At 46.4% G+C, this 22736-nt stretch overlaps 1 protein-coding gene across 1 annotated transcript in view; it reads right to left on the bottom strand.

Annotated features, from left to right (window-relative positions):
* CHST15 (carbohydrate sulfotransferase 15) overlaps window positions 1-22736 on the bottom strand; it is a 61295-nt gene that overhangs the window by 22818 nt on the left and 15741 nt on the right. The window contains exons 3-6 of the mRNA XM_080911181.1: window positions 8984-9965; window positions 7889-8228; window positions 5617-5763; window positions 1751-1907 (exon numbers count right to left, since the gene is read on the bottom strand). Coding sequence (XP_080767307.1) covers window positions 1751-1907; window positions 5617-5763; window positions 7889-8228; window positions 8984-9529 — 1190 coding nt within the window. The 5' untranslated portion in view covers window positions 9530-9965. The remainder of the gene's footprint in view (window positions 1-1750; window positions 1908-5616; window positions 5764-7888; window positions 8229-8983; window positions 9966-22736) is intronic.

Below are 22736 nucleotides of genomic sequence, written 5' to 3'. Positions count from 1 at the left end.
GGGAGGTGTGTAGTGATCAGAAAGAATGTTCTACAAGGGAACTTGGGCTGAGGTGGCACTGAGGGATGGAGGAGAAGCAGCTGTCAAAATACCTCAGCGGGTGGTGAGGGTCAGTTTCCTCAAGCCTGTCTTTTGCAGAGTTATGCAAGCCTGTCCACAGGAATGTACCCCAGCCCAGCTGTTCTAGGCCAGAAAAATCCAGCCCACTCCATGAAAAGAGGGTCAACTTCCTGTCTAGAAGAGAAAGTAGACATGGCTGCCTTGAGAACAAGATGAATTGGTTTCCCCTTGGTGTGGACCCAGGAGATGGTCCTCTGTCCAATTATCTCCTAAGGAAGAGCTGGAGTCCTTCTGGAGCCTCATGAGGATTTGGAAACCCAGCTCAGCAAATGAGAGAGGCAAGCATATGCTCTTGGGCAGCCATGAGAGAAGCTAGACTGAAGATTTACAAGACTACTGAAGGATGCACATGTATGACACAAGCATGCATCTGATAGGAAATAAGTCTGGAGGGATACACAAGAACACATAACTAACAGTTCCATGCATGGGAGATCATACATGGGCCACTTCCTTTATAGCTTCTGATGCTATAATTTCCTTTATACTTTTACAATAAGCACAGCTATTGTTGTTGGGGCCAGGAAGCCATGCTATCTGAGGAAGAAGTCATATGCACATGACAAGAAGAACTTCATCCATCACTCAGGAGTTGTGAAATGCAGGTCTTAACAGGGCTGGCTTCTTCTGTGGTTCCATGCCTCTCCCAACTTTTAGTAAGTGCAGTGATCCTTGGCATCCCTTGGCTTGTGGTCACATCCTTCAATCCCTTCTCACACTAAATCCCATACTCCATCTACAAAGTCCTAATTTTCAGATAAAGCTACCAGGACCTGGGATTTCACCATACCTTATTTGGGACAGGGGTCGTAATCCAACCCATAAGAAAACATGGAGAACGAGGCACAAAGGGCTGTAGACATTGTCTGTAAGTGTCAGGTGGTTATTAAAGTTTGAAATGATGACATTGGATGGTATGGCTTGGGAGATTAAACGGGGACAAGGTGTGGACAAGACAGTTATCTCCTGGTAGGAAGCTGAGCTGCTCTGACCTAGACTGGTCCTCTTGAGTGAAGACCCCTCATTCTTGGTGTTACAGTATTTGGAAGGCACAGCAGATTAAAAGGCACAGTGACATAAAGGTCCTGACAGCTTACTGCACACACAACATCACAACCCCGGTACTGTGTGTTCAACCGCACCAGCCCTGCCTCATTCAGACCTGGGCAAGCCCTGACCTTATCAGACGCAAAAAAACATGTCAGTCATGTACCCCTTCTTTGGTTTCCAGGGATACATGTTCAGAGCTGAGGGAGACCTACCAACTAAAGAAACAAGGAATTCTGGGAGTCAGAGCACACAGAGAATCCCAACATCCCTGACGCTAAGGATTTCTATCCTCCAAACCTAACAGCACTTGTGTCCTTCATCCCTTGGTCAGACCCCCAGAGGTTAAAACCTACAGACCACAGTCAAAACTGCTGCACGAACTGGCCACAATTTTCTTAAATGCAGGAAGGATTGCACTAAGAATAACATTTATGCAAGAAGCAGCAAAAACATCACAAATTATGCTTGTTTATTATTTTCCTTAAACAAGCATATCTTATCTGCAAAGAGATGGGAGCACTGTGCTCAGAAAGGCCCCTTCTTTTCACCAAAAATGCAAAGCCTGGCACCCCCCACTCACCTCTCCACAGGGTCCCTGAGCATGACAATGAGCTTGGCCTCAGGCTGAAAGGCATGGATGAAGTCTTGGGTCAGGAATGGAGGCTCACCGTCTGTGCTGTTGTCATAGAAGAAGGTCCAGGCATTGTTATCCCACATTGTAGAGGCGCTGGCCTCTCCTGCAAACAGACATAGAGCAGATGCTGGGCCATAGAGTATGGGCTCCCACTGTGAGCCAGAGGCCAAGCCTGGCTCCTGTGCCTTCCTCCTCAATAGCCATGACAGGCAAGCCTGTCAGCCATTGCTGGCAGATGGGACTCTGGGGTCTGAGGAAAGAACAACTGGTCCCCACCCCTCCCGGAGCCACCCCACCCTCAGCTCCTTGCCTCAGAAGGAACAAAAATACAACCTTTATTAACACCTAGGACTTTAATTTCACAATATTTAGCTTTGGCTGGCAGCTCATAGCTCTGTGGCATTTTAAGGGCCCACTGAGAATCTACTAGAAAGTTCCCTTCAAAATGTGTCAGGAAGAGAAAAGAGTCACTCAGGGAAGCCGACCCTCAATGGAAAGCTGGATCCAATTCACATCGATCTTTCCCTGGAACCATAACATTTAGTCAGGGGCACAATCTCTAGGACCAAAGAGGAAGACGTTGCCAGAAGCCCAGGGGGTCTCAGCCCCAGCCCCCGCTTCCCATGGCCAGCTGTCTGCTTCCAATACCTCATCCCCTGCTCTTTATACAGCTGGTGCATCATGCTGGGTGGATGAACTGGGCCCAACACTGTTTAATCAGAGTCTACCCTGACAGAAGAGTGCAAACACAAAGTGCAGTTTGGGGAGAGAGGTGAGGCCAAGACACAGGCACTTAAACAACACAAACTCTTGGATAACTGAAGTTGTTGTTGTTGTTGGAGTGGGGGGTATGAGGGAATGACATCTGTATCCCTATGTGCACACATATGTGCACTTGCTTATAAAGACCAGACCACGAGGAACGTCTCCCTTTGTTGCTCAGTCTTTTTGATCCTGGGTCTCTCCCTGAGCCCAGAGCTTGCCAATTGCCTACATAGGCTTTCCAGGGAGCCCTAGGATGCCTCTGCCTCCACTTCTCCAGCACTTGGATTATGGAAGCATATAGCTGTGGCCAGCTTTCCCATGGTGATGGAAGGCCAAACTCAGATCCTCATGCTTGTACAAGTGCTTGCAAACGAGCCTTCTTCCCAGCTGTATTTGCCTTGTTTTGTGACTGTCAGCAGAGATGTTGAAGGAAAGGGACTCCAAGGATCCAGGCAGAGGACTACTGGTTCCCACCCTTTCTGTGACACCACTACCCCAGAAGTCCCTCAGGATGAACCCAGACCATGTACCACATCTCAGTGAGCTTTTTTTGTCAATGACAAGCACATTAAAGTCATGTGTGAAGACAGTAGGCCCTATAGCTTCTGCTTGGTGGACACTTCCATCCCAGCCTTCTTTCCTTTCTTAGGTTTTTTTTTCAACATAGCAAAGAGAGAAAAGACAAATCAATCAGACATCCTTTGGCAAATCTGCTCCAGATGAAGTAGGCAATATGAAAGTGTCTGAAAAAAAAATCGCCACAAATTCTGTCAGATCTCAAAAGGCAGCTGCATCTAGAATCATGCAGGCATCTTCTCATCTCTCTGTCCACCCAGCCTTCATTCAGTGGATTCTAATTCCAGCCCCACATTGTCTTGGCATCGGGAATGGATGAAGGAAACAGGACAGGCATACACTGCCTCCTCTAAGAGGAAATCAGAAATTCCAGAAGCCATCACCAAGTGAGTGGACAGGAATGAGGAACCTTGCAGGGGAGAAAGGCCTTTCAGCATCCCCAGCCCCACAGAACTTAAATGCCTCAGTCATGAGCCCCTGAGTATTTCTCCTGTCAGCAGATGCTGAGGGGACGGACCTCCTCTAACCAATGACCCATCTGTCACCCAAGGTGATGTGACCTTTTGACCTCTGCCAAGGCCTTCATTGGGAAGCAGAGCTGAAAAGGGCTGAGTCGCATCCCAGAGCTGGGAGAAGCAGGGTCCTAACCTGCTCCATCATCCCATTTTAGAGACCTGTGGACCAAATGAAAACTGAGGGCTGAGTTATCACGTGGCACAGAGCTGGCTGGTGACACACGCAGAGCCAGATGCCAGCTTGTCATCTGCTTCTTCACATTGCCTGTCACACCAAGAGGCTATCATAAGACATAGTACCAAACCTGGCTTGGAGTAAATATCAGCATGGCATTTTTATTTCTTGTTCTTTTTGAAATATACAGTAACTATAATTAGGAACCCAGACGAAGGCTTTCCTTTCTCATTCATTTTCTGTTTCTTGGCTTTGTGAGGAATATTTTTAGCTCTTTCATAGATCCTGAGATTTCCCCAGAGGCATATGGTATGGGAGTCTCAGCAAAATATTCATTAGACTTATTAAATGGGGTATTTGCACCCCTGAAATTGAAATTAAAAAAAAAAAAACACAACTAACAGCCAATTCATACTGTAGGTGTGAGGGTGGGTAAAATACATTCCCAGTGTATTCCAGAGATTTTACTTATGAATTAAAAAACAAAAACCAAAAAAAAAAAAAAAAAAAAAAAAATCCACCAATCAGTCTGGGTTTTGGCAGGAGCCAGAATCTCCTCAGATTCAGGTACACAGTCCTCAGCCAAGCGGCGGGGTCACAATCTATCCTACTCACTGAGAGATTCATTTGATTTAGAGAATCAAAATGTAATGGATCCAGGAACACAAAATAGATCATTGCCTCGGGGAACAAATTTAAGTGAAATGTATGATTCGATTTCTCCTTTTCAGAAGGCGCTGGAGATAAATGCCCATCTCAAGCTGAATGTAATGAAGAGTCCTGTCAGGTGAAATGAGTCTACCATCCAAAGCCTAGTCAGGCCTGGAGATGGCAGTGCCCCACTGTGTGCTGTCATTTGCTGAGGGGGACTTCAGGTAATGCTCACCATTTTAGAAAATGCAAAGGATGCAGGGAGGGTGTTGTGAAGAAACAAATATGTTAACTTGATTAGCTGCAGTAATCATTCATCATGCGTGTGTATCGAGGTGTGCATATTTAAATATAAACAACTAATTTTTTAGATGGGAGGTGTGTGTGTGTGTGTGTGTGTGTGTGTGTGTGTGTGTCCCTGGCTGTCCTGGAACCCATTCTGTAGACCAGGCTGGCCTCCAACTCAAAGCTATTTGCCTGCCTCTGCCTCCCAGATGCTGGGATTAAAGGCATGCAAAGCTGCCACAACCATCTAGCTTACATTTTCAAGTTTGCTTCATTTGTTTGGCTTTACTTGGTTTTGTTTTGTTGAGGCATGGTCTTTCTAATAAGCCCAAGCAAGCCTCAAACTCAAGATCCCCCTGCCTTCCATGTCCTGAGTGCATGCTGCTCAAACAACTTCATTTTGAATGCTCAAAGGCACTTGGGTTACTCAGAGACTTGTGGAGGGGGGTGGATGCTGGGCTTTGCGGAGAGATGCTGCCTCCTTCCTGCACCCCTGGCATCCAATCAGTGAGTAAGCTAACTCCAATCAGGGCATTGTGAGGAGAAGGAAATCACACCTGCTTAATTCAAGGAAAAACAAAGAAACAGCAACTCTCTTTAAAAAACACTCCAGCCATCCTTGAGTCTGCATGGAATAAGCAAGCTCACCAGATGCTTCTGCTTTAGAGTGGTGGTATAAACGGTGAGACTGCTTGACCTGAAGCTAACAGTGACAGCCACAGGGGGTAGAGACTTACCCACAAATATTCTGAGGGTGAGACAGTGCTGGCCGCAGAACATGGACCAGGACCCCAAAGAGTCTGCTTCTGCCAGCTCCCATGAAGTTACCCAGAAGCCATACCTACCAATAATGATCTTATTCATCTTGCTCGGCTGCTCTGCAGAGGCAGCCTGCAGTCCTTGATGGATCTGGTGTGCAGCCAAGTCAAAGAGGTCCAGGTAATCTTCCACAGGGTAGCGGTCACGGAGTCCATCCCTCAGGCGGACAATTCCTACAGGAGCCAAGAAGTAAGTTACTGAAGACAGCATTGCTGCTGATAGGGTGGTGGAAGGTCTGGAGGCAAGTCCAGGGAAGGTCAAGGGGACCTAACGTTAGCATCAGAATGCTTGATGCAGGTAAACTTCTGGAGGCACATGGCTGTGGGGTACAGATCTCTGCCAATGCCTGCCTGCTTCCACTTGTACATGTCTCACAGGGAGAAAGACACCAACTACCACTTGCTACTGGGTAGTGGCCGCTTAAAAGATGCCATACCTACTTAAGATTTAAGAAAAGGGATACGTGGGGGTCTAGAGTCGAGAACTGCTTAGCACTCTGACCAAGAGATTAAAGCAAGCACACAATGGAGGCACCTAGGATTTGGTGGTATGCCAGATATGGAGGACAAAAGGAAGGAAGCAAGGAACCAGCATCCTGTCACCGCCATAGTACCTCTTTCTTCATCCCCAAGGTGCCCAGTGGGTGCTTTATAGAGATAGATGTATACCATCAAGCGGCCACGGGGAACTGACAGTGTCACTGGTGCCTTCCATGAACACAGACTCTGGCACAAGCCATACACATCTGAGATTTGTTCCCTGCCTTAAAATAGCTCGTAAACATTTCAAAATATACACTGCCCAGCACATTTACCAAAGTTACTGCAAAATAGAAAGAGAACAGTTCTGGCCAACATAACAAGAGATTCAAGGTGACATTGACTATCGGCAGCAGAGGCACGCCCTGTCCTTCCCTCCTTCCTTCCAGGAGAAAGCTGTTTCTCTTCAGGAGAAACACTGGGCGTGGTGGGAAACGTAAGTGCTACAGACGTTGAATGTGTTAGATCTTGGCTACTCGGTGGCTACTGGAGCCTGCCTGCTTCGATGCACACAGGTAGCCACTCCAGAATGAAGACCCAAAGGATGATACTGAACATTTGTGAGGAACAGTTAGTCTAAAGAAAACATCTAAGATTTTCTTCTAGTGACCTGGGTCCTTTTATGTGGAAACTGTCTTCATGGCCCGCCCAGACTTTGGCAGACAACAGGCTATGTATCACCCATTAGCTTTAGTGACCAAATGTCTCCTGGCAAAAAGAAAAGGTTAAGGACAGGAAACAGTGACCGAGGGCAACAGGGTGCCTGGGGCTGGGTGGAACAGAAACCAGCCAGCCTGCAAGGAGAGGCAGGGCAGGCGGGGCCCACAGTGAACCATGTTGGCCAGGGGTAAATGTATTCCTACTGCATTGCAAACACATGAAGTGGACAGGGCAGGTCATACAGCTGAGGCCTAAGGCAGTGTCATCTCCAGGTGTGGTGACTTCAGTAAAGCAGCCCAGGGCTGGGTGCCAGCCACCTCAGTCTCTGGTATATATTAATCTCTGCTGAGGTTGTGTGTGCAAGTTCTTTGGGACAACTAAAAGAGCTAGGGATGTAACTCTCAGTCATATACACAGACAGACAGACAGACACACATACACACACACACACACACACATACACACACACACACACACACACACACCAACTCCACCAGAAGTTTCCATTCTGCCCCTTTCTCTGCACATGGCTAGCATTCAACCAGTGCTTACTAACTGGGTCTTTGCCCGTAAAGTGCAGCTTTGGTTTGTGTATTCCCCAGAGGCTTGTGTGCTGGAAGCTTGGCAAGGCTGGTACCCAGGATGGGATGCTGAGGGTCATGGAACCTTTTTAAAAAGCAGGGCACAATGGAAAGTGACTAGAGGATGGGATGCTGTGCTTTTGCGATGACTTTGTTCCTGTGAATGTGGGTTATTGTAAAGCCAGGCCCCACCATGAACTTGGCCTCTGCAGCCTGTGTCTAGTCACCTTTTCCTTTCTCTGCCATCTCTTAATGTCGCCAACAGCCTCTCACCCAGACATCAATAACAGACTCTTTGGAACGTTTTAGCTCCTAGAATCATGAACAAAATAAACATGGGCGTTTTGTTGTTACACTACAAAACAGATTAATAATATGACTGTCTAATGAGAAGTGCCATACTCAATACATCTTCTTGCTAACTTTACCCTACCTTCCTCCACAGAATCTCATGCTGTGCCCTCACCAGCCACAACATGCATCCATAGCCTGAGAAAAACATGAGACCCAACACTCACCAAAGCGCTTCCGGGTCCACCAGTGGGGCTCCTTGATGGCCGAGAATTTCACTTCTGGATGCAACCGGAGGCGGTCATAGAGGTCGGTGGTTCCGCACTTGGGCTGCCCAATGATGTAGAAGTGTGGCAGGCAGCGCAGCCGGAAGTGCTTGCCATGCACATGGGACAGGTGGCCCCAGAAAACCTTTCGCAGAGCATCAAAGGTAGAGCGGAACCGCTTGGAGTAGAGCACGTAGGAATTGGTCAGGTAGGGGTCGGTGGTGTTCCTGCCAGAGAATTCCTCATACCAACAAGGGCTCTTGCTATTCGGAAGGAATTTATTGGGAATTACAGAAAACATCTGCAATCAAAGGGAAAAAAAGGAGACAGATACAACAAAAGAAAACAATTAGCAAAACTTTCTAAACTAGGAGTGGTGACCCACACCTGCAATCCCTGCACTTGGGAAGCAGAGGTAGGTGGATCTCTGTGAGTTCAAGGCCAGCCTGGTCTACAGAATGAGTTCCGGACAGCCAGGGCTATATATCTGGAAAAACAACAAGAACAAAATCTAAGTGATGGGTCTGGAGAGGTGGCTCAGTAGTTAGAAGTGCATACTGCTCTTCCACAAGACCAGATGTGCTCCCTGCAGCCACATCAGGCGGCTCACAACCACTTGGAACCCCAGCTTCAGGAGATGAGACTTCCACTCTGGTTTCCAAAGGCAACTGCCCTCACATGCACATACCCCTACACAGGAATACACATATGTATAGCTAAAAATAAACCTTTTTAAAAAATACTAAATGCGGGTGATCTACAAAGGCCACTTGAACGTCCATGACCCCATTTCAGGCAAGAAGGCCCCATGTGCAGTGACTAGAAGGGATCATTGTAAACATCTCTAAGCCATTTGGGACAGCAAGTTCCTTCCTTGGCATTTCCACAGTGTAAGCACGCTGTGCTTTCTCATCCCGGAGGCTGCGGAATTATCCTTGCCATAAGACATCCAGGAGATGCCTGTCATGTTCTGCCTGCACTCCCAAAGATGGTGGTAGGGAAGGAAGCATCCATTCTTCAAAAGTCAGTCACCAAGACTGACAGGAGGCTACTCACATGCAACTCTTGTCTCTTGAGATCTTGTAAGTCTGGGAGCTGCCTGGTTGTGAACTCAATCCTGGAAGCGATGCTGTCGATAATCAGTTTAATGCTCGGGTAGTCCTTCACGTAGGAGATGTTATTTACAGAAGGCTGGTAGTGATGCTCTTTCATGTCACTAGGGCTCTCACTATCCATCACGCTGGGGTTGTTTGGAAAGCCCCCATAACGGAAAGGGGATGAAATCAGAAGTTCCTGATGAGCCCCGGAAAGGATGTAAGAAGCCATCACCAAGGTCATTATTATCAATCCAAAGACCAGGCTGCATCGCTTCCCCTTCCTGAAGCGCAAAAACCCACCCCAGGTTTCATTGCCCTCAGTCCTCACTTCCAGAACAGCAAGCAAGTTCATCTGCTTACTGTCCACACGGAACAGAATTTTGTTTTCTCCTTTGCAAGTGGGGCACGCCTGATGACTGTGATGGGGGCCTCCTTGGCAGGCAGCTTGCTGTTTGTGTGTGTCTTCGGGGAACAGCTGGATGCAGCAATTAATACAGTGCCTCATGGTAGAGTCCTTGGACAGCTGGCTTAGAGAGCCATGGGCCAGCCCTCGAGGGTCCACTAAGAAACTTTAAGGGTGTTCTGGGATGACAGAAGACAGCAGGAAGGCACAGGCAACAGAGACAAATGAGGAGGAGAGCAGACACCAGTGCACTAGATGATGAGGCACATTCTTTGGTTCAGATACAAAGGAGCAAATTCCAATAGTCTGTTCTGCACCAGCCATGCAACAGTGAAGCGACCACAAGTCTGGAGGCGAGTCTGCTTGTGCTTCAGGTTTTTCCCATGGCACCAAAGAAAGTTGGAGTGGCATCAGTGGAGAGCGTGAAGCCACACTGGACACGAGAAGACATTATGGGTTCCTCGTTGACAGGTAGACTGGCATGCCTTCAGAGTATTTTCTCTTCGTGGGAAGTAGATTCCTACTAATGCCAGGTGACCTAAACATAGAGAAAGAGAAGTTTTGTTGCATTATGTGGTAATTATGGTAGCACAGGAGTTGCTTCCCAGAGAAGAGCAGGTAGTTATCTCCCTCTTCCGTCTCTCTATTTCAGTCACACTTAACTTGCTCATAAGCAAGTCACAGATCATATAAGATAAATGAAGGTGTTTGGGGGCCTTTGGGTTTGGGGTTCATGTTCTGTCACTAAATGTGACCCCCCAACACCAGCCTTTGCATAACCCATGTTCTTACCCTCCAGGGCCTCTGTTTTCACATATCTGAGCTATGGCATCCCAGAATCTCAAGATTGTGTAACTACAGTCAGATTTATGCACAGTCAGTATCTTAGGTTTTTGCTGCTATGATAAAAACACCATGACCAAAAGCAACTTGGGGAGGAAAGGGTTATTTCATCTTATACTTCCACATCACGATCCATCACTGAAAGAAGTCAGAGCAGGAACTCATGGCATAAACCTGCAGGCAAAGACCAAAGCAGAGACCATGGAGAAACACAGCTCACTGGCTTGTTCCTCATGGGTTGCTCAACCTGCTTTCTTACACAACCCAGGACCAAAACCCAAGAGTGGTACCGAGGGCCAAAGCCAAGGAGCTGGGCTTGGTCAGTCAGTCATAAGAAATGACTCTAAAGACAGGCCTATCTGATGGAGGAGTTTTCTCAATTGAGGTTTCTCTTCCAACATAACTTTAGCTTTTTGTCAAGTTGAAGAAGGAAAGGAAGGAAGGAAGGAAGGAAGGAAGGAAGGAAGGAAGGAAGGAAGGAAAGAAAGAAAAAAAGAAAGAAGAGATAAGGAGAGAGGGGGAGGGAGGGAGGAAAGAAGAAAACCAAGACCATCAATGACTTCCAGTTTGAGGGATGAATCAAAGAACCAATTTTGAGCTCAATGATAAGTCTGAAGAGCAGTAAGGAGGGTGATGAGAATTGGGAGGGAAGCCCGGGAACCCAGGCTGCCTCTTCATGGCTTCTGCCATCCCTCAGCTACAGCTTAGGAAGCAAAAGTTAATGAAAATTTAACAACAATGAACTGATCCTCTTCTTCAGCCAAGTGTATCATACTAAAAAAAAAAAAAAAAAAAAAAAAATCTGCCTTTAAGTTATTAAGCAATTAAAGTCAATGTACAGTATTCCCCAAGCCATGGGACACCTCAGACCCTGAAGTCATTTCTCACATTCCTCCTCCCTGGAAAGACTCGAGTCTTAAAAATCCATTAACATAATGCCATGGCTCTAAAATGTATTTTTTTCCCAAATGACACTTCTTTGGAGATGTCATTAAGGGCGAATGAGCTGATGAAAGAGCTCCGTGTGGTTTTTAGCTGCTACAAACGCACACCCACAGGCTGCGTGACCTTAAGCCAGTCAGCCTGAGTTCGCATTTCCTCAGTGACTGCTAAAGCTAGAATAATAACAGTGCTACCTCCTTGTGACTTTTTGAAGGCACAAAATTAACGTGTGTAAAGAGTTTGTATAGGCCTGACATGTGTTTAGTGACCCAGCACATGTATACAACCCAGATAACAGAGTCGTTGCTGGCCACATTACAATCTTTAATTGCCAGCGAGTTCTAAAAGTGTGTGATACGCAATTCCAGATGGGAGACCCTAAGTCACATTCCTTTTCCTTAGGTTGACAATTACCCAAGGGTGATGGACTCATGTCCCATTGTCCTCATACACATCCCAAACAATGCTCTGTCCCCAGAGAAGCGACATTAATTAAACCTACATTGCACATTCTATATATTGGTCAGATATCTAAGCAGTCACAATCCTACAATAAAAACCTTCATGTCACTTGGATCCAAAGTCCATGTTTTCTTGGAATACACTGGCAAAGAATTAGCCAAGTGGTGTTTCTTCCACCCTCAGAGTATTCTGCACAGTGCCAGCATTTGCACTTAAATATTTAGAGGAGAGGTACACTGGATAAATTCAATACGGTCCATCACAGCAGTGCTTTGTGGAGTGTTCAGATGAAAACAAACCTTTTGAATCCAAAGCCAGGAATATAATGAACAAAAATGGCACTGAACTAGACTGGGGGGATAGCTGGGGGGATGAAGCATTTGTTACATAAGCGTAACGACCTGAGCTCAGATCCCCAGAACCCAGACACACCTTAACTCACTTCATTTTATGGAAGATATGAGGCACAGACAGGAGAGCTGCCTGTTTGTGAGCTAGTTACCCTAGTACGTGCAGCAGCGAACAAGAGAGACTCTGCCTCAAATAAGGTGAGGGACCAGAATTGGTATCTGAGATGTGAGGTCATCTTACCTCCACATGTGTGCCCAAAACTAACTGACTGACTGACTCTTTCACTCTGTCTATCTGTTTGTCTGTCTCTCTCTCCTTCTCCCTCCCTCCCCCCCCCCTCTCTCACACACACACACACTTTACAAAGTAGTTCAAGGAGTTATTACTAAACACAGGATGCAGATTGAGAAGTACTGGTCTGAGGAGCTAGAGTAAGGAAAAGCCAGGGACAGCGGGAGGAGCAGTCTTGAGGAGCTTTGGAGTCATCTCCCTGAGACCACGCTGGATCCCGCCCCTCCCTTGAAACAGCAGGGCATGCCAGGAGCCTCTGCTTGCAGCTCCCTCCATCACCCCTGACCCACTGCTGGGTACAAACAATTCTTCCAAACTAAAGAAACAAAAGGGCAAGATCCACCAGCCCCCTGAAAACTCTATCCCTAAAGCCAAAAAAAAGCAAACTTTTAAAAATCCACTTGTCAAAGACAAGGCCATGAGACGGGAGCAGGGACTCAGTGGGAGGGTGTTCACACACTTCTGTCTGTATTACCATTAGTTGTTTTTGTTTTCTTAAGAATGAAAGGGGATAAAACAAACAAGGACTTTGAAGCCACAGAACAAGAATGTACAACATCTGAACCCAACAGAATGGATAGAACATTCCTAACCAAGAGCTAAGCTATCTTATTTCAAGCAAAGTAAATAAATCCCGGGACTGGGGAAGGTTGATATTCTTAATGGGGGTGGACGGGACAGAAGACAGCTTAAACATGCCCAGTGTTCCTCTAACAGTTGTACCTCCATTTAGGCAAACCACTCCAAGATGGGGCTTTTACTCATTAAAGAAGACACTCCAAAACTCTCATAGGGTGTGTTCTCATTTCATTCATTCATTCACTAGCTCAGCACATACTTACTGAATGTTGACTGTGTGCTGGCACATCCTAGGGTGGGGACCAGAAGTCAATGTAAAATGTTGCATGTAGATATGTGTGAACAGACATGTATAGTCGGTGTTCTGTGTTCAGCCTCACCCCCTTCCCCCAGCACACCGCTTAGACTCTCTTTTGGGTGTTAGAAGCTGCACCTTTCAGCCACACCTGAGATTATTGAATGAAGTGACTGTTAGTGGAGTCAGGAACCACTAGGAGCTTCAGGATGGGGGCTAGTCTTCAACAAAGACCAAGCCTTGGTTAAAGCTTAAACTCTCAGGAACAATGAAGAAGAGCTGGAGACCAAACCCCTGGAATAAACTTGATATAAGCCATCTCCCCTATGTTGTGAGACCTCTGCCCAAACTCAAATTCACTGGGATCTGAGGCCTTTGAAGCTAACGAGCATACAGAGACAGGTGAAGCCAGGTGAATCATGGGTATTCCTCCCTACGCCTACCTGCTGGCCAGTCCTGTTCTTGTGATAAGCTGTTGCTAGGGCACTTCTGGAGCTCAAATTATTCCTCTGGGAACTTCCTGAAACCACTCAGGAAACCCTGGGAACCTTTGCCTCTGTGTCTTAGACACAGTGTGGTTGTTGGAGATCGAAAATGAAGGAATCTCTTGGGAATGAGCCCTCAGACTCCAGGCATTTGGTGTTGACCCTGAATGACATGACTCTAGGCTGGTGACTCTAGGCTGCTGTAGAGAAGTTGAAGGGGTTTGTACTATTGGAGGAAAGGGACAAAGTCTTCTTTAAGAAAAAGGTATTAAACTGTCCTCTACAAACCCAAAACCATAAGGCGCTCTATCATATGTAAAATACATCTCAATAAAGTTGACTAAGGCCCATCCTGTAACCAGGTAATGACATTACTGCTGCCCCCTAAGTGCACAGTGTGGACCAACATTGCTTCTGGACAAGCCAGTCCCTAGATGGACAAGAAAGGCTCAGAGAGGCCCATGACAGAGGACTCTCCCACCTGAGCTGGGTTTTATTCCACCTTGGCCAGAAGTGCTACATGGGGCATCAATGTGTAAAGATGTCATAAATACACAAGATAACCTCAGGTGCCAAATGCCCCAAACAGTGAAACCATTAGACACCACTGTTCAGTGCCACAATGAAAGGCCTGGCTGAATAATTCCTCACAGCACAGGCTGTCCCTGCACTGTAGGACATGCAAGGTCAGCACTGCCCTTGGCCTTCACCAGTAGATGCTAGTAGTTCTCATCCCCTGAGATAGAGTAAGCCAAACCAGGTCCAGACATAGGCAAAGGTTCCGCCAGAGACCTACTCTCCCCCAGGTGGAGCCTGTCTGAGAGGAAAGACTCCAATGCACACTGCACAGAGAGTGACTTCAGCGTTGCTACTGAGCAAAGTCTGGGGGACATGACAGAAGCAGAGATCCATGGAGATGAGGAAAGCAAGGGAGGGGGAGGCTCTGCGGAATATCAAAGCCTCTGAGAACCACCTGTAGGTAGATCCTTGGGGACTTGAGCTGGTTTGGAGATGGTATCAACCACATGGGGCTAAGCCAAGAGATTAGATTCTATACAGCTTTGCAAGCTAGTATCAAGGGTGATATTGGCCCAAGTGCATAAAAAGAGGCTTGCTACATATTCTTTCCCAAGGCGCTGCCTAAGCTGTATAACTATTAAATAACACAGCTAATGAAAAAAATCCAATTCGTGTGTCTATACTAGAAGGAGAATAGATTGCTATCATGCCCCTTAGCTGGCTTTTCCCATACACTGCAGATGATCCATTCTGCCTGTACTTCACCTGACTGGAATGCTGGTGCTTGGTGCCAATCGGCTCAGGTTAGACAGGACTCCTGGTGCTCATTCATGTAGTAAACTCAGGGATACATTACAGCCTTGTCGCCTCCCAGCCAGGGTTCCACGCTGTACCCCGTGGATGCAGACCAAAACTGTGGGAACCCAGTGCCACTGTGAGAGATCAGATAACTGGTCCCCAAATAGAAAGCATTCAATTACCCAGCCTTTGCTTGGATGCCCCCTATTAACCTGTGTACCCCAGGCATCATTAGCAAACCATTTATAACAAAATTGTAATTGAGAGACCCAGAAATACCACTTTAGATTAAGTAATTGAATGCCCCTCAGTGAAAGATCGATAAAGGGCATCCAATTTCACCCTAGGAAAAACTTATTAAATTATTGTAGCTAGAAGCTGATAGAGCAGAAGAAAGATGTATGAAACTTCAAAGGAACTCTGGATGGGCTTCAATAAATAGCTTCATTTAGCCGGAACATTCATGTATGCCCTCCGGGGGGGTAAAGGGGAAAATAGCTAATTACACAATTTCACTTTTATGTTTTAAGGGGAAATTTTTTTGATGGGTCTTAATTAACCTTTACTAAAAACACAGAGCCTTCTTCCAGTTAGTATGTCTAAAGGCTGACGTCTCTCCTTGGGCTATGTATATGAACATACTCTTTTTGTCAAGAAATATTAATCAGTAAGTAGAGGAAGGAATTTTTTTGACTCAGCTCAAAGGTATCATAGACTGCTGAGACCAAGAAGAAAGCTAACAAGAGTTTTATACATGCAAGAAGCAGTGTCAATCTCTCTCTCTCTCTCTCTCTCTCTCTCTCTCTCTCTCTCTCTCTCTCTCTCTCTGTGTGTGTGTGTGTGTGTGTGTGTCTGTGTGTGTGTGTCTGTGTGTGTGTGTGTTGTGCATGCATATACTCACATACACTCATGTAGAAGCAAGAGATTCTCATCAAATGTCATCACAAATAGGTCCCCTCATTATTTTTTGAGACAGCATCTCTCAGTGGCCTGGAGCTTAACAATTTAGCTAGACTGGCTGGCCTGCAAGCCCCAGGGATCCTTCACATGGATGTTAGGGGTGTGAGCCTAGGGCCTTATTTTGTACTGCAAGAGCAAGAGCTTGACCAATTAAACCATCTCCCAGGCTCCAGTGTCAATCTTATACCTGAGCCTTTCCAGTCAATTCATGGAACTGAGTCGCTCCTCACCATGTCACTCAGTGTCATCTAGCTTGTAGATAGCACATAGTTCAGCATTCCAAGCTCTCATCCACCAAGGGACTTCAGACAAGAGACTTATCTGGGCCTTTGTGTTCTCAAATGGCACACAGGCAAGCATAGATCACCCACAGCTTGAGAGTTAAGAGCCTGAATGCTGTGGCCAAATTACTTGGGTTTGACCTTGACAGGGCATTAAACCTTTTCCTCTTGTTTCCTTGAACAAGAAGTGAGAATAATCAAAGGACCTATAGCTTACCACTGCAATTGGTATCCGATGAGTTAATACGTAAAACACACTTATAAGGGCAATCCATTGTAAACACTTAATAAATGTTAGTTACTATTGCATACACAGAGTGCTGGTCTATAGAATCACGGATGCTAATTATTGTTCGTAAATACTACTTAAGACAGATTTCATTACTGGGCCTTACTCATTATTCTCCCCTATAGTCACACTCATATCATGGGAATCACTTTGTTCTTTACAATAAAGGAGTAGACTACTTCTTCATCCTTCAGTTTGAGTCAGGTGACCTGCTCTGGCCAACAGGATGAGGTAGAAGAGGCCATCTGCCAGTCTCAAGCCCAAGTGAAAAGGGACAGAGCATGCCTACTCAACCCGCAGCCATCTTTGGTGTCATCACGAGAAGAACATGGCTAGGCCCATAGAAGGATGACAGACACATGAAGGAAAGCCAAGGCCAACATGGAGGAGCTGGAGCCCAACTGACCCAGTCGCCCCTCCAGAGACACTGTTCTAGTCATTCACTACGCAGTAAAAGCTAACCAATATCTTCTGCTATGGGTCGTGAGTCATCGGACCTACAAATATCAGCTACAACAACCACGTAATGAGCTTCACAGAGCACATAGAAAGCTTATGAGGGGCCAACACAGGCCAAAGCAACTTACCAGGGAGGCAGCTAGTCATGGAGTCTACCCTTCGTTCTGCAAGCCTCTCTCCCCTAACACCAGAAGCAGAGAACACCATGCTAGAGCAATGATGGAAGCCAGAAGGGAAATTAGGGCACAAGCACCCCAACATACTCTCTTTGGGTAAGTTTGTGTTTATGATAGCCATGGCTGGTTTGTTCCAGTTATCTGGACAACTGACCCCATCCCCCCAATGGGATGGACAGGCCTTCCTTCTAACCTCTGTGGGGCTTATTGTCATTTCTCTTTCTCTCTTCTTCCCTTAGCAAGCCTGTGCTGCAATCTGACCCTGATAGGTTCCTTGCCAAATTTCTTCTTTCCTAATGCCTGGAGTCTCTTATCAGTGCTCCCTCTGCAAGTATCCCCTTACCATGGTCAGCAGGCTCTTCCTGTCTGGCACCAAGTGTGTATCATATGTCCCACAGGAGTTTTATTTTGTTCTTTTGAGATAGGGCTTTCTGTGTGACAAGACTTTTCCTGGGGAGATGAACATCTACTCACTCAGATAATGAGCCCACGACAGACCAAAGTACAGATAATGTCAAAGTACAACTTGGTGAACCAATGGGTTTTACTGGGGTTACTTATATGGGTGAGGGTTACTTACAGGAGCAGAAATGACTTAAATACAGCTTCATTACCAAAGCCCACCTCAACATGGGTGACAGCTCACAAAAGTTGAAAAGCCTGGAACATACTGCATGGTCTACAAACAGATCAACAGGCTGGAGAGTATCCTTTCCAGGTGCCACAGTTGGTCTAAATGTCTTGCAGGCAGCTAGACTTGCTTCTGATTCTTTCAGGCATCTGGTCTGGTCTCGGTCTTCCTTTCAGTGTGTCTTAGCTGAGAATATTCTTGGAGTTCAGCTCTGTCCATCTGAGACAACTCCCAACTTTAATTGCTTTTATTTTGACAGGGAAGGGACCTACCGAACCTGGTCAGTTTCAGGGACTTCCTGAAGCTATCTTTAAATTGTTTACCTTTCTGCTTAAGGAAGAACCTATAAGAGGGACACAACAGGGTTTCACAATATAGCCCTGGGTACCCTGGAATTCCCTATGTAGGCCAGTTAGTCTTGAATTTATAGAGATCTCCCTATGACATCCTGAGATTAAAGGCATGTGCTACCATACCTTGAATACTTCAGGAGGTTTTTATAAATTAGATACTTGGCTGTACAATAATTTCACCATCAACATTGCTTTTGTTAGTGTCAATGACTTTTTACATGCATCACAGGATAGAAAGAGCCCATAGAAAAAGCTATCATTTCATGACCCATATCTGTGGGAAACCCACATTCTCACAAAGATCTAATCTCCATAGCGAACAGCCCTCCTCTCTCCTGTACCCCAGCATGATACCCAGAGCCTCAGTTTAATAGAGAGATGGAACACAGGGGACAGGATTTCCGTGGAGTCGAAGCATTAAGCCAGACCTCAAAGCAAGCAGACGCACTTTTTAATTCAGCTCAACTCTATGAACTCACACGATAAACTGAGCCATGCTGAGACTTAGATTTTCATGTGTAGTATGAGAGTAAAACCTCCAGTATGAATTTGAGGAGGTAACAGAAAAGGCATAACCTCCACCAGGCACACGGCAAGCTTTTGTAGGTAAAACAGTCTTTAACATCACTAGACAGAGCCTCAAGCCCCCACCCCCATGCTACCTGATTTATACTCACCTATAAACCTGTGCCTAGATGTCCAACTTCCCCCTACATCCAATGTGAGGACAAGAATTCCAGGAAGAGACAGGTGGCATGCTTGTTCCTAGGTGTCTGAAGGAAACTAGGAAGAGAGTTGTAACAGGGCAAAACTGCAGGGGACCCCTAGGAACTTCTAAAGAGGCATTCATGCTGGGAAACCTCTAGTGTATCTTGAAGATGACAGTGGGCATTGTCAAAGCCCAAGTGAACCCATGATCTCTAGAGTTATCAACCAGGTCGTACAAGCCTATAGGCACCCGCTCAGCCATGCCTGCCTTCGATAGAGAAAAGAGGTGCAGTTTGCTTCCCAAGAATAAGTAGCTCATAAGAGACAAATAGGGTAAGAGACTCAAGGACCTGGCATCTTCACCATCTGTACCTCCACAGACTTCAGCTCATCATCTGGCTTAGCCTCAAGTGGTCCAACAGCTCATCCAGGACCATGGTTTGTTCCTTCAAGACTCAACCTAAAGATCACCTTCTCAGTTATCCAGGGGTTCTGCATAAGGAGGAGAGGAAGGCTTAACCAAAGAGAAGATGTTGTGGGTCCCATTCCAGCCTTCTTCTCTGAATCCCTTGTTACCAGAGGCACCGTGTCTCACACCATCTCAATTCCCACTTGCATTCGAAACTGATGGGCTACAAGTTTACATCCAGAGAAAGTAGGGATGAGGGGATGCTGACTAGTCTGGTACCATGTGTCCTGCACAGAGAAGGAGCCATGGAAAGCAAAAAAAAAAAAAAAAAAAAAAAAAAAAAAAAAAAAAAAACAAAAACAAAAACAAAAACAAAAACAAAACAAAACAAAACAAAAAAAGCCTTGCTGGTTGTAGGATAAGGAAGATGAGGCAGTTCGGGTGCCCTGGCACACCTGAGACCACAGAAACACAGATGACCTTATAGATCAGGTAGGCCCGGGAGCCCTCCTGTACAAGAGAGTCCCTAGTCACTCCTGCAGGCACAGGTAGATAAAGCTGGGTTCTATGATGTTAGCCATGCTGAGCCAATGCTCTTGAGGCTGAGCACTAAGTAGGAGCTTCCTCGAAAGGCTGTTTCAAACCCTGAAAGCCTAAATGCCCTACAAGCATGGCAGAGATCTGCTGGGCAGGGGAGGTCCTGAGCAGAACTCCCCACATCTCTCAAACCAGACTCTGGCTGCTCACCCTTATGAGCTGTGGCCTCTGTCTAGGCTTTGGCTTTACGATATGGAAGCTGTAGCCTGGGGACTGCCCCTTTCAGTCCTAACACTTTCAGACACAGGATCTGAGAATAACTTCTCTTTGACAAAAACCACCATCATCACTTCCTTCTGCCTTTTGCGGCTGCTCAGTGTCTAGTTTTCAGCAACTGTTAAAAGCCGGCACAGGCTTTGCTTTATCAGCCTCCAGAGAAGCCAGACAGCAAATCTCAAAGGTTCATTCATCATGGGTTTGCTCCCAATAGAAGCTCACCCTTCCCCCTACCATCACCATATCTGTCCATCATATGGGATCAGCCACTGGCACCATGTTCAAGCCTGCATTTGCTGGGGCCACGAATGTGAGGACCACACAGCCCAGGAGCATCTAGCTAACTCCAGAGCAAAGACTCCAGGGCCTTCCAGAGACATCATCACCTCATCATCCCAGAACTGTTCAGCCCCATGACAGGAGCTGTCCTAAAGCACCCATCTGGTGCCAGGCAATCTGTAAAAGACACACTGTGGCTTAGGGGCTAGAGATACCCTAACGACAGTGATGAGGCCTAGAGCCACAGTCTCCTACAGCAGGGGCAGGTGGGTGGGTGGAGCTGTCCATCTGTTCCAGCTCTGACCCAGCCAAACCCAGCCAAAGCCTGTCTCGCCAACAGCCGTGACCTAACTCAGGTTTGTTCCACAAAGAGATAGTGGGCTTCAAACATGTTCACACTACAGTTCTCATCCAGTGATTTCCAAGGGCACAAAAGACCCCAAAGGTCTATGTGACACAACAGACGTTCTTTTTCTGAGCCCCAGGTATCTACAGGGGAAACTCTTTTAGAATTTCATTTTATTATTTCCAGTGGTTTTGAATCACTGGGATATTGGCTTTTCCATTCAAGCCTGTCTGCCATCCCACTCAGGTGAAACCTACAGACCCACGCTTCAAGCTGTGCTTCAGAGCCAGTCCACCAAAACAGCTCTGAAGAACACAGTGGCTGTGGCCTCTGCACAGGACTCCCAGGGGAGCATGGAGACTCTGGGTTTTCAGTGGCTCCAGAAACATGAAAGGAAGACATGCACACTAGTACAATGTCATCCATATGTGAGAGGCTGCATACTACTGTCCTTAATAGTAAGTGTGACATCAGTATTCAGAGCCTCAAAGTACATGTGGGAAACTGAGGCACCGAAGAGTTACACACATACTTAGAGTCACACAGCCAGCCAGTGGCTATGTTCCCTAGAGCTGTTTTGGTGGGCAGGCTCAGAAGCAACACAGGAAGCTTTGTTTCTATAGACTGCACTTAAGTGGAGTGATAAAGGCAGTGACTAGACAACCATGGATCTGTTTAGCCGCCAAGCCTGTGACCTTTGACCTATATACTCCAGGAAGCTGCCACCAACAGAGGCTGGCAGAATGGTGTATCGGCTATCATCTGATTGGCCAGTCTGGACTTGAGACTGCTCGGACAAGACAGCCAGGCTAAGCCTTAAGCTTCACACAAGCACAGGGCCATCGATGCTTAGTCCAGGAGAGCATGAACCTCACCGTGGGTGGGTGCTCAGTAAAAAAAAATCCCACCTTAGTGACCGAAGAAAACTCCAGAATACTCCATCGAGTTCCTAGGAATGCTTCAGAACAGGGCTTTTTCGGCTTGGTAACCTGAGTGACACACCAGTGGACACTGACTTATGTCTCTGCACCAGCCTAGGGTTAATGTGGATGATTGGGTTCAAATGTCCCGATATAATAGTAAAGACAAGTAGGGCCATTAGCCTCACTGTACAGGTGGCTCAACCGTGAATTTATTGTCATATACTTCCTGCTTGGTGTGACTTACAGAGATAGAAGAGAATAGGGACCAGGGGAGGGGCTGAATATCTAAGAACCACAGAATCTGCTCTGGGCACCAGCCACAGCATTGAAATAGCCATGTGACTGCAGACAAACTCCTTTACCACTAAGACCCTCAACCTCTTCTTCTCCAGGTCAACATGAAAGGCTTTGTGTTGCTGAAGACTCCCAATATCCTCAAGAAATGAGGTGTCTGAGAATCAGTTATTTCTCTTTTTGTGTGTTTGTGAGGTTTCCTGCATTTGCAGCACCAAATCTTACCTGCCAGGGGAAAGGGACATGCTTTCCGACATTTTGACTCTCATGTGGCTGGAATACAAAGTCGTTAAGCAGCGGCATTGTGCCCACCACCCAACAATTCCCATAACACAACAGGGAAAATGAGTGAAAGAAGATGTGCCCAGTGTGTGTGTGTGTGTGTGTGTGTGTATGAGAGAGTGTGTATATGTGTGTTAGAGAGGGAGAGACAGTGTGTGTGTGTGTGTAAGAGAGTGTGTATATGTGTGTTAGAGAGGGAGAGACAGTGTGTGTTTGTTAGAGTGTGTGTATGTGTGTTAGAGAGGGAGAGACAGTGTGTGTGTGTGTGTAAGAGAGTGTGTATATGTGTGTTAGAGAGGGAGAGACAGTGTGTGTGTAAGAGAGTGTGTATATGTGTGTTAGAGAGGGAGAGACAGTGTGTGTGTAAGAGAGTGTGTATATGTGTGTTAGAGAGGGAGAGACGACAGTGTGTGTGTGTGTGTAAGACAGTATGCATATATATGTGTGTTAAAGAGGGAAAGAGTGTGTAAGAGTGTATAAGTGAGATTGTGTGTGAGTAAGAGAGTGAAAAATGTATGGGAGTGAGAGAAAGAGTGTGTAT

Source organism: Micromys minutus (genome assembly GCF_963924665.1).
Source record: "Micromys minutus genome assembly, chromosome: 2".
NCBI lineage: Eukaryota > Metazoa > Chordata > Mammalia > Rodentia > Muridae > Micromys > Micromys minutus.
The sequence above is the reverse complement of the archived record's forward strand: the minus strand, read 5'-3'. Positions and strand labels throughout refer to the sequence as shown.